Below are 16371 nucleotides of genomic sequence, written 5' to 3'. Positions count from 1 at the left end.
TACAAGAACTCAAGTCCCAGTTACTGTTATATGCTGCCCATTCCAGGGGTTTTCCTTCTTCATCCTAAACCTCTCTCCTTGGCTCTCTACTGCATGACTGCTTCATCAAGAAGCTGCTCTAGTTGATGCTGAAATGGGGGATGAGCTGGGGAGATTTGATTGAGTTATTTTGGAATTCCTCTGACTTGCTCTTTGGTAGCGGTTCTCCTCATAACTGTGGGCCTTGGTAGCCAGAACAGGACATGGCATTTTCCTGCTGCTGAACTGCTAGAGAAGGAATTGGCCTTTTACCCATGACTGGCAGCTGTATAGAAAAACAGAACACCTGATCTAGTAGTAGGTGAGACTTGGCTTGTTTCCCTGGTCCCACTTGAAGTTACTGCCTTACAAGGTACTTTCTCCTCGCAATAATGGGGGGGGGGTGAGAACACTGTGCCTTCATTTTTTTCCCTTATTGGTAAAATAAGAGTGTTGGTATAGATGATCCCTAAGGTCCCTTTTAGTTCTAATACATCGTGTTTCTATTCCAAACCATGTAGTAGTTTTGTCTCTAATGTCTGACACACGTAATGTTTACATTGGAAATTATTCCAGTATGTGAGCTTGATATATATGTGGAAACGTATAGCCCTACTGGTCGAGCCTGGATATTCTCATTTCAGAATGCGCGTTTGGATTGTATCTGGAAAACTTTGTACTGCCAATGTCTTACTGCAAGTTTTTGCTATTAAAAGCAGTAGTACTGTGTACCCTGAGGATGAAACAAGCTAAGTAAGCCTGAGTTAGTCTTTAAAGAAGGATGAGCATGTATCAATGAAATTTGTGGTGAATGACTTGAAGATGTGTTTTTTCACTTTGTCATAGAGGTCAAATTGGACTGAAATAACGCTGTGCTAATATGATTCTGAGTTCTGTTGCTCTCTCTGAATTGATCCCTCCTTCTTTTGCAGGAGCTATTGTGACAATCTTGGTTACCATCCATTAAGTGCTGCTGACTTTGGAAAGATCATGAAAAATGTCTTTCCAAACATGAAGGCACGTCGTCTGGGCACGAGAGGCAAATCTAAATATCCTTTACCAGAATGGTTTTTAGTAATCTCTTTAAGTTCTCCCTTATTACAGAACATCTGCTGCTGTAGTTCAACTAGCAACTATATTTAGAAATAAATTTAAATCAACAAATATAAATGACTCAAAAGTACTTAGAATAATTGTAAATTGTATTTTCCCAGCTGTTTATCACACTGCAAGAGAAATAACAAATAGTGGTTATTAGGATTGTGATAGATTTCACCTTACTCTGTCACTATAATGTGTTCTTAATGGTCTGATCTTCTTTTCCTTAACAATAGAATTACTAAGGCACGCCACAGTACAGCAGTTGTAAATTTTGTCAGTGAAAGTGGAGAAAGATGTTAGTTTATCATCTTTCCTTCCTCTAATTTAGAAACATAGGGATCTCTTTGGCAATATATACAACATTCAAACAATTTTTTTTGTGGAACTTGTGCTGTAAGATTAGTGTTCTCTTTGTATTTTCATCCAACCCTTTAAAGGCTGTATTAAAATTAAAGCCAGGGCATAGAAAAGGCCCCTCTCATGATAGAGAAATACTTAGGAGCAAACAGAAGTAAGGAAATTAAAATTAAGAGTTTACTAAAGTTCTTCCTACCCTTGGAAGAAGATTGTAACATGGAGGGTCTCTGTATCATATTAGAAATGCATCATTTCTCTCTGCTTAGCTTTTGGCCTTTTCCAAAACATAAAAATTCTGCTGTGGGGGAGATGAAGAGGGGAAGGGGAGAGGCTGCTTTTCTAAAACGGCTCCAGGTGTTCTGTAACCAGTTGTTGCACGACCGAGTCTTGTTTCCTGAGTACAAACAAAAATGTCTTCATGTGTCTTTGGCATGTTACAGGTGATAATCCTGTACGTTTCAGTGGAAAAAGAGAAGTGAAAAGGTTAAAGCTCTTGTGACACTCATAAGAGTTGTTTTTGTCCCAGTGCCCTGGGCTAAAGTTTCCCTTCTCTCTGCCAGGTTTCCATCTGGATATTCCTTTCCTTCTGACCTGTTTGTTACTGGTGGCTGGCACCGCTTATTAGGAACATTTATTCATAAAATTTATAACAGATGAAAATCATTTTGTTCCATTTGAGCCAGTAACATTCTACAAGGACTGTTTCAGTTTCAAAAGAGTAAAGGTGTCCTGAGCTTCTAATAATTAAGTTTTCTTTTACAGAAGAATTCAGAAAGTCGATGGTATCTCAGGCTGATTTTATTCTCATTTCATATATGGTTACTTTTCAAGTGCTAACTATATAAACAGTTCATTTAATTTCGAGTACTTCAGACCTTAACCATTTATTACGTATTGCTACAGTGGACTAAGAAAAAAAGCTTTTGTTCATATGCCAACACTACCCAATCTTGATTTTCACAAAACTGGGGATGGGGTAAGAATTTCTGCCTTTTCTTTTTGATAAGTAGAATTGTACCTTATTATCAACATTGAAACGATTCTGCATGGTCTTATTTGGATAAAAGCAGGGACCAGGAACTGTCTTTTACTAAATAAATGAGCCAAAAAATTCAACAGTGGCTGGTAACTGTTAGCATATATGACTTATATCACCGTGGTTCGTGAAATTAAGGAGAAAAAAGATGGATCTAAAGTTCCTGATTGGTAGATATATCTATGGTATATATTGTCAAGAGGAAAATTTAAGTTATAGAATAACGTATAGAACGAATGTTTTCAGAAGAGGAAATACGGCTTATGGCATAGCTTGTTTTCTTGATGTTAGAAAAGGCTTTTTAAAAAATTCAAAAGATCTGTTAGTCTCCATATATGTTTAACAGTATATGTTTAAATGTTATATTCACAACACTGCTGGTGGCTGTGCACCAGTGGGTATAGGCATAGACCTCATATTTGCAGTACTTTTATGCCTGCCAGTACCACTCACTTAGTACTACTTTGACTCAATAGTTTTATATTGTGTCTTCTGATTAAGAACATGTATCTTAAGTGTGCTTCAATTTAATTTCTCTGAACTTTCTTTTAAAAGTTTTTTCCTTTTTCCTTTGTTTAGTTGGAAGGAGCTGAACCTTCTGGGCAGCTTCAAAATATTGATGAGGAAGTTATCACTTCTGCTTGCCGTCTTGTGTGTGAATGGGCCCAGAAAGTGTTAAGCCAGCCATTTGACACGGTCTTGGAATTAGCCCGCTTCCTTGTAAAAAGTCACTATATAGGCACCAAGTCGATGGCAGCTCTAACTGTAATGGCCGCAGCACCACCAGGTACAAAATTATTAACAAGCTAAAACTGACAGGGTGTTAACTGTCTTTAGAGTTGGTAGTAAAAAGAAGAGCTTAGCTAAAAACCTCCTTTGTCTTTTTAGTATTTGTATGCGTCCACTCTTACTTCCCTTAATACTAAATTCAGATGGGCTTGTTGAGCTAACAAAAATAATAATAGTTCTTTCATGATAAACTTTAAGTTATAGCTTTGTATGTTGCTCTGCTTAAGTATGAAACTTTTATGATTTCCTAGTTGGTATTTCATTAATTTTTCCATTGCTGTTTTAAAGTTTAAAGAAGATGTCTATGTGTACTTTTAAGTATGTATGTATTTCTAAATTGATAAATTAAATATTACAAATATAAAGTAAGATTAAGTTTTTTAATTACTTGCTAAGACTCCTATCCCCAAAACTAATACTTATAAGTGAAATGATCTTTGGACAATGTGAAAGGAACCTTAGTCTCACAAAAAATAAACCATGTGAAGCATTACTATGAAATAGCAAGAGTGATTTTTTTAATATGCATTCAGATGAGTATTTTTATTCAGATAGCAACTTAAGAATTAACAGTATTAGGACTGACAGTATCGTTGGAATAATAACTCCCTCCTAAATTAATAGCTGTGTAAAGTATCTATTTTAATGAAATTTTTAAAATGTCTTATTTCAGTCATACTTTATAAACCTAAAAAAAGAGTGAATACATTTTTTTATTACTCTAGGAAATTATAACTTCTATAAAAAATTTATTAATATGAAACAGTAGATTTATCACAGCCAGAATTATAATTATACTCTTAAATGACTTTACTTTTCTATCTTAACTTCATTATTTTAATAAGGAATCCTTTTTCTCTGTTTAAATTTATCAGAAGCTTTAAGCATTTGCAGTATGTGTGTGAGAGAGATTGTTCTGTTCTCTCATTTTATTGTCAATTGAGGACCATAAATATCAGCAAAATAGCTTTTTACAAGAGCCTCCTCATAGTTTTTCCTGTCTCGATATAAAATGGATGGCTCTAATCTGTATAGTTATGTAGTTACACAGGGGCAGAAGAGTGCTTAGGCAGCCTTATCTAGCTAGATAGCTCACATCTGTTACCTCATTTATTCTCCCAGCGGTCCTGTAAGGTAGGGGATATTTATTCCCATTTTACAGATCGGGAAACAGATTCAGGGAGGTTAAGTAATTTGTCCATAGTCAAATAAGTAGTGGAATTAGCCAGAATTTGAATCCTGGTTTGTCCTTCTCCAAAACCCAGGTTACTCCTTTACACCAGACTGTCTTCCTAGCTTCTGGCAAAATGAGGTTCTAAAAGATATGGGCCCTTCAGCTTTCTGTGTTCTCTTTCTGCTACCCCTACTGACACCCAGAAGAGTACTTCCACAAGTTGAGGACTTAGGAGGTATCATGGGGTAAAGAAACAGAGACATCTCTATCTTCTTATTTCCCACATTATTCACATAGTCTCACTGAAAGAAATGTTGAATGAATGGATTTTTAAGGCTAAGTGTGAAGAAAGGTATATTTTTTAAACCAAAATACTAAAAATCACATATATAAGTAGGCATTTTCACTTTTTGAAAGTAGCTCGGGAGGCTGACTGTTTTTTTAACAATCTTCTGAAATTACGTTCTCAGCCATTGCCACTTTTTTTTTTTTTAATTTATTTTTGGCTGCAGTGGGTCTTCGCTGCTGCATGCAGGCTTTCTCTAGTTGCAGCAAGCGTCTTTCTCTTCGTTGTGGTGCACAGGCTCCTCATTGCGGTGGCTTCTCTTGTTGTGGAGCGTGGGCTCTAGGTGCACGGGCTTCAGTAGTTGTGGCACCTGGGCTCAGCAGTTGCCGCTCACAGGCTCTAGAGCTCAGGCTCAGTAGTTGTGGCACACGGCTTAGCTGCTCCGCAGCATGTGAGATCTTCCCGGACCAGGGCTCGAACCCGTGTCCCCTGCATTGGCAGGGAGATTCCTAACCACTGCACCACCAGGGAAGCCCCATTGCCACTTTTAAAAATATCTTTGGTAGTGATGAATCTTCTTCCTTTGAAGGTGCACTTGGTTTTTTGTAAATATCGTCTCCATATTAAGAACAGGTTGTATTACAGACGTCCTTTGTAAGCAGCTGCTTGGAACTCATGCCTGTCCAGAAACCCTAGCAGGAGGCATGAGACAGCGAGCTTGAGCGGTTGGCACAGGCCCTCGGGTTCAGGTGCTGAGCAGCCCAGAGCCGAGGCTGCGGACCGGACGGGAGCAGCGCAATTCGAGTTGGATTTGAGGAGAAAGAATAGTACTTAGGTGATAAAAGGGCGGTCAGAACATGTGGGATTGTTGAGCAGTGAGTGTGTGGGTTAGAGTTTACAGTCCCTTTCTCTCCTTCCCGCCTGCCACTCACGAAGCTGTTGCTGTTGACAAGATGAAAAGCAGAAACGGCTGGGGAAGGGAAGGTCAGGATGTGCCAGCAGGACAGGGGTGTCCTCCCTTTGCCTCTCTCCACTGTTTCTACTGACCCCTGCTCACTTTCTAATGATCTTAATGCCACTCCCTAAATGTGAAATGAGCTTTTGAAAAATTAGTTGTATTACATAATCAAGGTTTCTTAAAATTTATCCCTTGCTTATTTTATCATCCCTTTTCCTCAGTGTTGATCTTACTACTACTTTAAAAAGCTTTCTCAGTGACCCTTTTTGAGACTATCTTAACCTCAGTCTTATTAAGAAGCTCTGCTTAGCTTCTCCTAGGTCATACTGGAGTAATTAATTAATTAATTAAAGCGGTTAAAATTGTATTACCTGTTTTCGTGAAATTCATGTAGAATTAAAGACTTGTTTTCCCCGTACAATTTTTTTCTAAGATATGGATGGTTTCAGCAAATATTTATTGAGTACCCCTTGTGGACTGAGTATTAAAATCACGAAAATGCATGAATTTCTTAATTAGAGAAGGGCGAAGGAAGGTTTTTCTGACATCTACTGATAATATGTAAAACATGCTCTCTTGGCATTTATCTTAGCTTTTGCACATTAGTGACATAGCTACTACTCTTTTCAAAAATCTTCATCTATTATTGCAGATATAACTACAGCTGTCACCCAAGTTGAACCGTATTTTAAGGTGTCAGTTAAAACCATATTGACAAATGTTTATAAACTGGAAGTGTAATATTTATGCTTCATAAAGAAACTGTGAGTTAAAATTTGCTGGGTTTGGTTGCTTTGTCCAGTAAATGGCTACACAGTCTTAGAAATTGAGTTGTAACCGCTTTCTATAAAGAGGAGTATTTTAGCTTTACTTTCTGTTTATTTTCAGGAATTAAAGGAATTACCCAGCCTTCTGCTTTTATACCTACAGCTGAAAGTAATTCCTTTCAGCCTCAAGTGAAGACTCTGCCATCTCCTATTGACGCTAAACAGCAATTGCAACGGAAAATCCAAAAGAAACAACAAGAACAGAAACTACAATCCCCTTTGCCAGGAGAATCCTCAGCAAAAAAATCAGAAGGCGCTACAACCAATGGAGTGACTAGTCTTTCTAATGGAAATCCTGCAATCCTCTCTCCTCAGCCTATTGGTATCGTTGTGGCAGCTGTCCCTAGTCCCATTCCGGTAATATCATTAAATAGCATTTGGCCTTACTGGGATTGTGGGAAGTCAGTTGTTTAGTTAAAAGTGGCACAGAAGAAGGAGGCAAGTATAGGTGTAGATTCAGTTGTAAACTGATTTTGTGACCACACACAGATTTCACTTCAGTCGGTTCTTTTATTCAGGATATACGTTGTTGATTACAGCGTGAGCTATAAAAGGAACGGAAGTGCAATTACAAGACATACAAGTTTGCACATAACCAGTCAGAGCTTTATGTAAGAGATGAGTCATTTTCAGAGTTGTTTCATCTCTAGCCAAGCAAAGGTGACAAAATTGCAAACTTTTTTTGGTTTATATTTGTTTCCTTTTTAACATTCAGATGGAGCAAAATTGTAATATGTGTTGGTAGTACATTAACATAGACTTGTCTCAATGGTGGGACCTCGGTCAAGTCTCTAAGCTACTCTGAGTCTCTTTCCTTATCAACAAATAGAGGTTATGGTCTACTTGTCTGTCTCACACAACTGAGTTTATGATGAAGAGGCTTTTAAAATGAGAGTGCATGGGCTTCCCTAGTGGCGCCACGGTTAAGAATCCGCCTGCCAGTGCAGGGGACACGGGTTCAAGCCCTGGTCCGGGAAGATCCCACATGCCACAGAGCAACTAGGCCCGTGCACCACAACTACTGAGCCTGCGCTCTAGAGCCCGTGAGCCACAACTGTTGAGCCCGCATGCCACAACTACTGAAGCCCGTGCTCCTAGAGCCCATGCCGAACAACAAGAGAAGCCACCGCAATGAGAAGCCCATGCACAATGAGAAGCCCGTGCACCACAACGAAGAGTAGCCCCCACTCGCCGCAACTAGAGAAAAGCCCACACGCAGCAACAAAGAGCCAAAGCAGCCAAAAATAAATAAATAAATGGTTTTTTAATGTTTAAAAATAAAAAAATAAAAATAAAATGAGAGTGCATCATGCTAAAGCAAGATGGTATTTTATGTTGTTATTTATGATGTTATTAGGGAAATATAGTATCTTGTGGTTTTTCCTGTTCTTATCAGTATCCTTATCATCGTCATCATCATGTTATTGAAACATGGAATACCTGGGAACCATACTCTTGCACTATTCATTGTAGAGCAAACTGGGGAAGGCAGTAGTTTTATCTGAGACCTTATCCGCAGTGATTTATTAGTAATGCCCAAGGTAGATCCATTTATAAGACAGTCTCCCCTGTGAGTGAGTCATCTTGCCACAGACTCCAGTTAGATACCTTTATAGTTGCATGTTTCTTCAAGATTTTATTTCTGCTCCCTATAACCTCCTTCAAATTCATTGTTTTAGCAAGTATTCATCACAAATGTGAAGTTTTTCATTGAAGTCTTAATAATTCTCTTCTTACATATCATTGTATTTGGTAACTGTATTACACTATGTTGCATTTATTATAGTATTTACTTGTCTGATCCTATCGAATCTGGTCTAAAAACTTGTCTAACATACGAACTGTCTTTTTTTTTCTTTTTAGCATTACATGTATTAAATGCCTTAATACTAATGAATATATGAATTGCTGTTTATATTCTAGACTTGTTACATCTGATATTTTTGTTTTCCGCCTTTTTAACAGGTCCAACGGACCAGGCAACTGGTAACTTCACCAAGTCCAATGAGTTCTTCTGACGGCAAAGTTCTTCCCCTCAATGTACAGGTGGTCACCCAGCACATGCAGTCTGTGAAGCAGGCACCAAAGACTCCTCAGCACGTCCCAGCCAGTCCTGGGGGGGATCGCTCTGCCCGGCACCGCTACCCTCAGATATTACCCAAACCAGCCAACACCAGTGCCCTCACCATCCGCTCTCCAACTACTGTCCTCTTTACTAGTAGTCCCATCAAAACCGCTGTTGTACCCACGTCACACGTGAGTTCTCTAAATGTGGTGAAAATGACAGCAATATCCCTCACACCCAGCAACAGTAGTGCCCCTCTGAAACATTCTGCCTCAGTAAACAGTGCTGCAGCGACAACGGAAGAATCAAGGACCATTCCACAGATCAAGAATGGTTCTGTTGTTTCACTTCAGTCTCCTGGATCCAGGACCAGCAGCACCGGGGGACCATCTGCTGTGGAAGTCAAAATGGAACCTGAGATGTCATCAGATGAGCATCCCGTACAGTGCCAAGAGAACTCTGATGGGGCTGACGTGCCCAAAACAACACCTAGTGCCCTCTCAGGGCAGAAAAGTAATACAGAGGGAGTAGTGCAAAAACCTTCAAATGAAGGTGTTAATGAAATAAAAGCAACTAAGGTCTGTGACCAGAGGACCAAATGTAAAAATCGCTGTAATGAAATTCTGCCAGGCACTTCAACAGGCAATAATCAAAGCACTATCACTCTCTCAGTTGCCACTCAGAACTTAACTTTCACCAGCACCAGCTCACCATCTAATGGTGACTCAATAAATAAAGACCCTAAATTATGCACTAAAAGTCCAAGAAAGCGGCTGTCTTCTGCATTGCAAGAGTCCCAGGTGCCTCCTGTAAAGAAACCAATTGTGGAACAGCTTTCTGCAGTTATCTCAGAAGGTCAGAAACCAGGCAGTGTTAAGAAGGACCAAAAGGTTCCACATTCAGGGAAAACGGAAAGTTCAGCAGCAGGTTCTCAGATTCCTAGCAAGGTATCAACAAATGTTAACTCACACGTAGTGGCAAGTCATCCTCAGCAAGTGAATTCCTCTGCTCTTGTTACCAGTGATTTAGCTTCAGAACAGCAAACCACACCATCATCATCTCCAGATATAAAAGTAAAGCTTGAAGGCAGTGTCTTTCTCTTGGACAGTGATTCAAAATCGCATGGCAGCTTTAATCCAAATGAATGGCAACAGGTCACTAAGGATTCTGAGTTTCTATCTGCCGGCTGTGAACAACAGCAAGATATCAGTGTCATGACAGTTCCTGAGCACTCTGATATCAATGACTTAGAGAAGTCTGTTTGGGAATTAGAAGGAATGCCACAGGACACGTATTCCCAGCAACTACACAGCCAGATACAAGAATCTTCTTTGAGTCAAATGCAAGCACAGTCTTCAGATCAGTTACCTCTACAGTCCGAACTGAAGGAGTTCGAGCCTTCTGTTTCCCAAGCAAATGAAAGCTACTTTCCTTTCGATGAGGAGCTTACACAGGACAGTATTGTAGAGGAGCTGGTACTCATGGAGCAGCAGATGTCAATGAACAATTCCCATGCTTACGGTAACTGTTTGGGAATGACCCTTCAGAGTCAGTCTGTGACTCCAGGCGCTCCAGCGTCATCTCACGCCCCCAGCACCCACTTCTATCACCCCATCCATAGCAATGGCACTCCGATCCCCACCCCCACCCCGACCCCCACCCCGACCCCGACCCCCACCCCCACCCCCACCCCTACATCTGAAGTGGTTGCTGGGTCTCAGAGCCTGTCACGGGAGAGCCCTTGCTCCAGGTTGGCCCAGACCACGCCCGTGGATAGTGCTTTAGGAAGTAGCCGACATACACCCATCGGTACTCCCCATTCTAACTGCAGCAGTAGTGTCCCTCCCAGCCCCGTGGAATGCAGGAATCCATTTGCATTTACCCCAATAAGCTCCAGTATGGCGTATCATGACGCCAGCATTGTCTCAAGTAGTCCTGTGAAACCGATGCAGAGACCCATGGCCACACACCCCGACAAAACCAAGCTTGAATGGATGAATAATGGGTATAGTGGGGTTGGTAATTCATCCGTTTCTGGCCATGGCATTCTCCCAAGCTATCAGGAACTAGTGGAAGACCGTTTCAGGAAACCTCATGCTTTTGCTGTGCCTGGACAGTCCTACCAGTCTCAATCCAGACATCATGACACTCATTTTGGTCGTCTGACTCCTGTCTCTCCTGTGCAGCATCAAGGTGCCACTGTAAGTAACACCAACAAACAGGAGGGCTTTGCGGTCCCTGCCCCTCTTGATAATAAAGGAACTAACTCTTCGGCCAGCAGCAACTTCCGGTGCCGAAGCGTGAGCCCTGCTGTTCATCGCCAACGTAATCTTAGTGGAAGCACCCTCTACCCGGTATCTAATATCCCCCGATCTAATGTGACCCCCTTTGGAAGTCCAGTAACCCCTGAAGTTCATATTTTCACAAACGTTCACACGGATGCATGTGCCAACAACATAGCTCAAAGAAGTCAGTCGGTTCCATTGACAGTCATGATGCAAACAGCCTTCCCAAATGCTCTTCAGAAGCAAACAAACAGTAAAAAAATAACCAATGTTTTGTTGAGTAAACTTGATTCTGACAATGATGATGCAGTGAGAGGTTTGGGCATGAACAACCTGCCCTCCAATTATACAGCCCGGATGAATCTCACTCAGATTTTGGAAACTTCCACTGTCTTTCCTAGTGCCAATCCGCAGAATATGATCGATTCCAGCACTTCTATTTATGAATTCCAAGCACCATCTTACCTCACCAAAAGTAATAGCACCGATCAGATCAGTTTTTCTCCTGGCGATAATCAAGCACAATCAGAAATTGGAGAGCAACAATTAGATTTCAGTAGCACTGTTAAAGACCTGTTGAGTGGAGACAGCTTGCAAACCAACCAGCAGCTGGTAGGTCAGGTAGCATCTGATCTCACTAATCCTGCATCTGATTTTTCTAGCGACATCAGGTTGTCTTCTGAGCTCTCAGGCAGCATCAATGATTTGAACGCTTTAGATCCAAATCTACTGTTTGATCCAGGTCGTCAGCAGGGACAAGATGATGAAGCTACACTGGAAGAATTAAAGAATGACCCATTATTTCAACAAATTTGCAGTGAATCCATGAGCTCTATGACTTCATCAGGTTTTGAATGGATAGAAAGCAAGGACCACCCTACTGTTGAAATGTTGGGTTAAATTGTATTTTATAATATGTAGCACACTGTATCGAAAGACATATGTATTGTATTTGTCTTAATGGAAGTGCCTCCCGCAGCAGAAACACTTACTATTAATTGTGACATTTTAAGAGTTTGCTGCAGAAGCGGTTTCTTCTTCAGTAGGAAATGGTTAGACTCGCCTCAGCTCTTAACAAGTTTCTGAAGAGAGTAGGCTGTAGAAAAACAAATATTAGGTTTTCAATTTTATAATGTTCCCCATTTAATCACATTGTTTGCTAGTAAGCAAAAGAATAACCAGCTTTTACGAGAGCAGTCTAGATCTTTATTTTGTATAAGTTTATTTTAATTCATTGGTTGATCTGCACAGATTTTAGAGGAAACCATTGATTTTAGGTATAGGATATTTTTTGTTGTTGGCATTATCATTTAGATATGAAATCATAGTTAAGGTGAACTGTAGACAAGAAGGTCTTCCTTGAACAGGGATAATATTCAGGTTATTATAAATATTTAGGCTTGAAGCATAGAGCTACTGTAGAATGAAAAAAAAATCTCTGTAGGACTTTCTGGGACTTCAGTACCATTTGCACCTGCAACGAAGGGCTTAAATAGGAGAAGATAATGGAAAATTAAATATTAATGTAAGGAAAGCAAAAGCTGCGCTAAAATATTTAAAAGGAAAAAACTAGTAGCCATTTATATTTGTGACCTTGCATTAGTCTTCTTTTAAAATGTTGATTTTAACATGGAGCTTACACAGAGACATGCCCGCACGTGCACACACACACAAACAAAACAAGTACATAATTCCAAACATTGTAATTTAATAGAATAAATAAAAGCATGTTAGAAGAATATTTTATGTTTTATTATTTGGTAGTTGAGATAGGGGAATTTAGAAGGAAACTAAAAGCATTTTCTTAGTTTCATCACAGTATGTCTGCATGCACATATTAAAATTCTATTTAAGATTTATTTTGAAGGGTTTTAATTATAAGTCCTCGATTTAGTGACTGACTCCTTCACTGCTCCTGAATATAGAAATGCAATTTGATCATGGGAATCCCTTTGAAAGACAAATAAGCAGGAGAGAACATAAAAAACTAAACAGAAAACATTTCACCACCTGAGGTCTGAAGTCACAAATCTTTGTATCTCTGTTAAAACAAAGGGGATATCAATAGTACTTGAAGAAGAGGAGCATTTTATAACATGCTTAATTTTGATTTATTGTGATAACCACAATTGCAAAAGAAGCACTCAGGATTTGTTTTAAAATGTTTCTCTCTGTGGCTCCCATTTTGTTTTGTGAATAATTATTTATGAATTTCATGCTGACACAAATCTTCTCATTAGTTGACAGCTCCATTTAAGTGAGCTTCAAGATCAGTTTCAAATAGACTTAAAAATTGCCATTATGTTTTTAAGGCTAACATTAAACCATTTCTATGCTACCTTGAGCCTAGCTAAGCTTTCCTTTACCTTAATTAGTAAGCCAATCAGAAGACTACAATCCATGAATATTTAACAAATGTGATGAAGGGTTTAATTTAATAAGATTTCATTGTTCAATAAATTTGCAAAGTAGGGTATTAACATTTTGATAAATAAATGGTGCTAGGTTTGGCTCAGAGGTTTATATATTGATATGTCCTAGTTATTGGCATTTGTGTGTGTTTGCTGTTATCTTGATTTAATGATCTGTTAGATTTTCTTTCTTGATGCTAGTTATTTCTTCACTGTACATTGAGACACAGCACTACTGCACACCAAAGTATGCAATACCCAAAGGAAACTGTGTGATTTCTTTTAACAAATGATGGGAGCCTTTCTACATGAGATACTCTGAAAAGGAGATTTTGAGGCCATTCTAATCCCTTGTTTACATTATTAACTTCCTACTAATACAAAAATAATGGAAATCTTTTTTGATAAAAATATAAAGACTGGAGGATTTTTAACCCCCTGTACAGTATTGCAGCAAACACTTTAAATTTGGTTGAATTCGTCCAGCAAACTTTCTGGGGTTCATATATTGCACTAAATTTGTTGAACCTGTGGTAGGCACATCTCTTAGGATAAATGCAACCAATACAGTCCACAGATTAAACTTTTTAAATGTGTTTCATTATGAAAAGACAAAATGTCATCAAAGTGACAGATAAAATTGTCTTATGTAGCAATGTGCATTAATCTCAATGAGATATTTCTATTTCTTATTCTCTTACATGAGAATATTACAGCAGGAAAAGTTAAGTTTAGTTTGCTTCACCATGTTAATACATGATCACAAAATGTGCATGAGTGTTATTGACTTATCTTGTACAGTACTAGGTATTCCTGTAACCACTTTTTTTTTTTTCCTTGGCTGTACTGAAACTGGTTCATTGTTAACCAGACAAGCATAGTTATTCACAAGTTATTTGCTTTTTTATGTTTACTAATTCTGCTTAGTTATTGTTGAATATGTTCTTTTCTCAGATTATTTTCATTGTTTTGATGTTTTAAACATTTTGCATACTGTTTATCATGATAAGACTTCATGAAGTAAATAATTTTGCATATAATTGCAATAAGCACTGACTTTTGAACTGAAAAGAAGGAAAGTGTTTTTTTGTGCAGTGCATCAGAGGTTCATATAACAGTCTTGTACTATAATGTGTTTTACTACACCATAAATGACAAAAACAAGCCCTGTTTCATGTTTTCATTTAGTGCAAAAATTCAAGATTTCCCCAGTGTTTTGTTGTCTGTTGTACCTGCTGAAACTACAGTAGTTGAATATTGCAGTAGCATTTCAGTTCTCTTTTTTTATTGAAAGTGCTCAAAAATTGTTTTTTAAATGTTTTCAAAAACAATTAAAAACATTTTATATTAAACTGACTGGATCTTAAGGTGATTTATGGGATCCGTTTTATGTAGACAGCATGCCATTTTGTAAACAGACCTGAAGCATTTCTTCCTTTGATCTCATGAAAGTTGAGAAAATGGGAAAAAATCAGCATCAGGAGGAACAGTGCTGCTAATCTATTCTCTGCTATTAATCCAGAGGGCTACACAGATCTTATTTTGTTCATTAGAACTCTGCTACTAACTTAGAGTTTATTACCAATGAATGATACATGGCATAGAGCTTTATGTTGTCCAAAAAAAAAAAAGGTCTTTCCTTTCGTTCACTGACATATACTGTTTGCTTTCAAATGTTAGTCTGTGTAGTACCTAGATATGGGTATTTGGGGAACTTTGAATAGAAAAGTAACAGAAAATTTTAAAGCACAGCTATGTCCAAAAGCATTATAGGCATTTTGGTGAAGAACAGGCAAGCAGAACAGGAACCAATGGATATAATGAACCAATAAGAAATTCTGGAGGAAGAAGTGTTATGTAGTATCTGAGGTGCTTTTGGCTGCAAGTAAGAGAAAACCTAACACTGACTTCAGCCATAAGGACATTTATTTTTAGCTTAATAAGAATTTTGGTGATAGGAGGTGCTCAGGTTCATTCAGTGACTCAGTGTTTTTTTCTGTGTTCCATCAGCTTCAGCGTTGCTGTTCTGTGTCTATTGCCTCGTGGTCACAAGATGACTACCACAGCTCCAAAAATGGTATCTTCATACATCCCAAACAAGGTGGTAAGGGCAGCTCTCAGCCTTTTATCAGAGAGAAAAATATCTTTCCCATACTCTCCCATTACTCCCTCCCACTCCACCCCCTACTTAATCTTGTTAGAAAAAAGAAGGTCAAGGCCCACCATAAAACTAACTAGTTTAGATTCTTGATTCATCTTTTATAGCTAGGGGAGGGGCCCATTTCCAGGAGCATGTTATCATCCACCAAAAATGAGTTCCATAACCTAGAGAAGATACCAGGGACTTAAGATATTGTGCCCACCTTTGAGAGAGGCTCATAGTCTTGTGAAGAACTGATTGCATGTTCTTTGATAAGTGCGAGTTAGAAGTATATATGGCATGCTATCTAGAAGAAAAAAGGTGAGAGTTCACACTCTGAGGATCCATGAACTGGGCAAAAGAGGTCGTTAGTAAGGGCTACATTTAGAAGTAGCCTGTAAACTAGTGTAAACTGTTAACTTGCGTCTTGCCTCCCTCGAGTTGAAAATCAGATATTATGGAATATCATAAGTGTAAATTGCCTCAGTACCTATTACTGTCATAGAAGACCGAGATTTTGATTCTGTTGAGTCTGTAGAGATTTATTTTGATATACATTGCTATCAATGAATTTTTAAATAATTAGAATTACAAATTTGTGAATGGGATCATTTATCAATAGCACATGATCTGGAATTTTTAAAAAATATGTATATGACTAGTCCTGGAGTTATAAGTTTAGAAGGGGAAAAACAAAAAGGCAACAACTTTCAAGATAGGTTTTATTTCTAAGAACTACTTAATTTTAGAGAGAAGGGAAAATAGTTTTATAAGTGAAATGTATCATGAGAATGGTATTACTACCATATATAGAATATTTCCTTGCACTAAACCTTGTATTAAATACTTCACATATATTCTGATTTTCTTATTGTAACAATTACGAAAGAATATCATTTTTCAAGTGAGAAAATTTTAGCTCAG

General features: G+C 38.5%; 1 protein-coding gene across 2 annotated transcripts in view; it reads left to right on the top strand.

Annotated features, from left to right (window-relative positions):
• RFX7 (regulatory factor X7) overlaps positions 1 to 14659 on the top strand; it is a 150433-nt gene extending 135774 nt beyond the window's left edge. The window contains exons 5-9 of one of the 2 annotated variants that reach the window (XM_060150480.1): positions 951 to 1067; positions 2368 to 2452; positions 3092 to 3299; positions 6608 to 6903; positions 8512 to 14659. In XM_060150480.1, the coding sequence (XP_060006463.1) occupies positions 951 to 1067; positions 2368 to 2452; positions 3092 to 3299; positions 6608 to 6903; positions 8512 to 11796 (3991 nt within the window). In that variant the 3' untranslated portion in view covers positions 11797 to 14659. The remainder of the gene's footprint in view (positions 1 to 950; positions 1068 to 2367; positions 2453 to 3091; positions 3300 to 6607; positions 6904 to 8511) is intronic. The other variant, XM_060150488.1, reaches the window with a different exon arrangement.
• The last annotated feature ends 1712 nt before the right edge of the window (positions 14660 to 16371 follow it).

Source organism: Lagenorhynchus albirostris, chromosome 1 (genome assembly GCF_949774975.1).
Source record: "Lagenorhynchus albirostris chromosome 1, mLagAlb1.1, whole genome shotgun sequence".
Taxonomy (NCBI): Eukaryota; Metazoa; Chordata; class Mammalia; order Artiodactyla; family Delphinidae; genus Lagenorhynchus; species Lagenorhynchus albirostris.
Note: the sequence above shows the minus strand (reverse complement) of the source record. Positions and strands in the feature narration are given on the sequence as shown.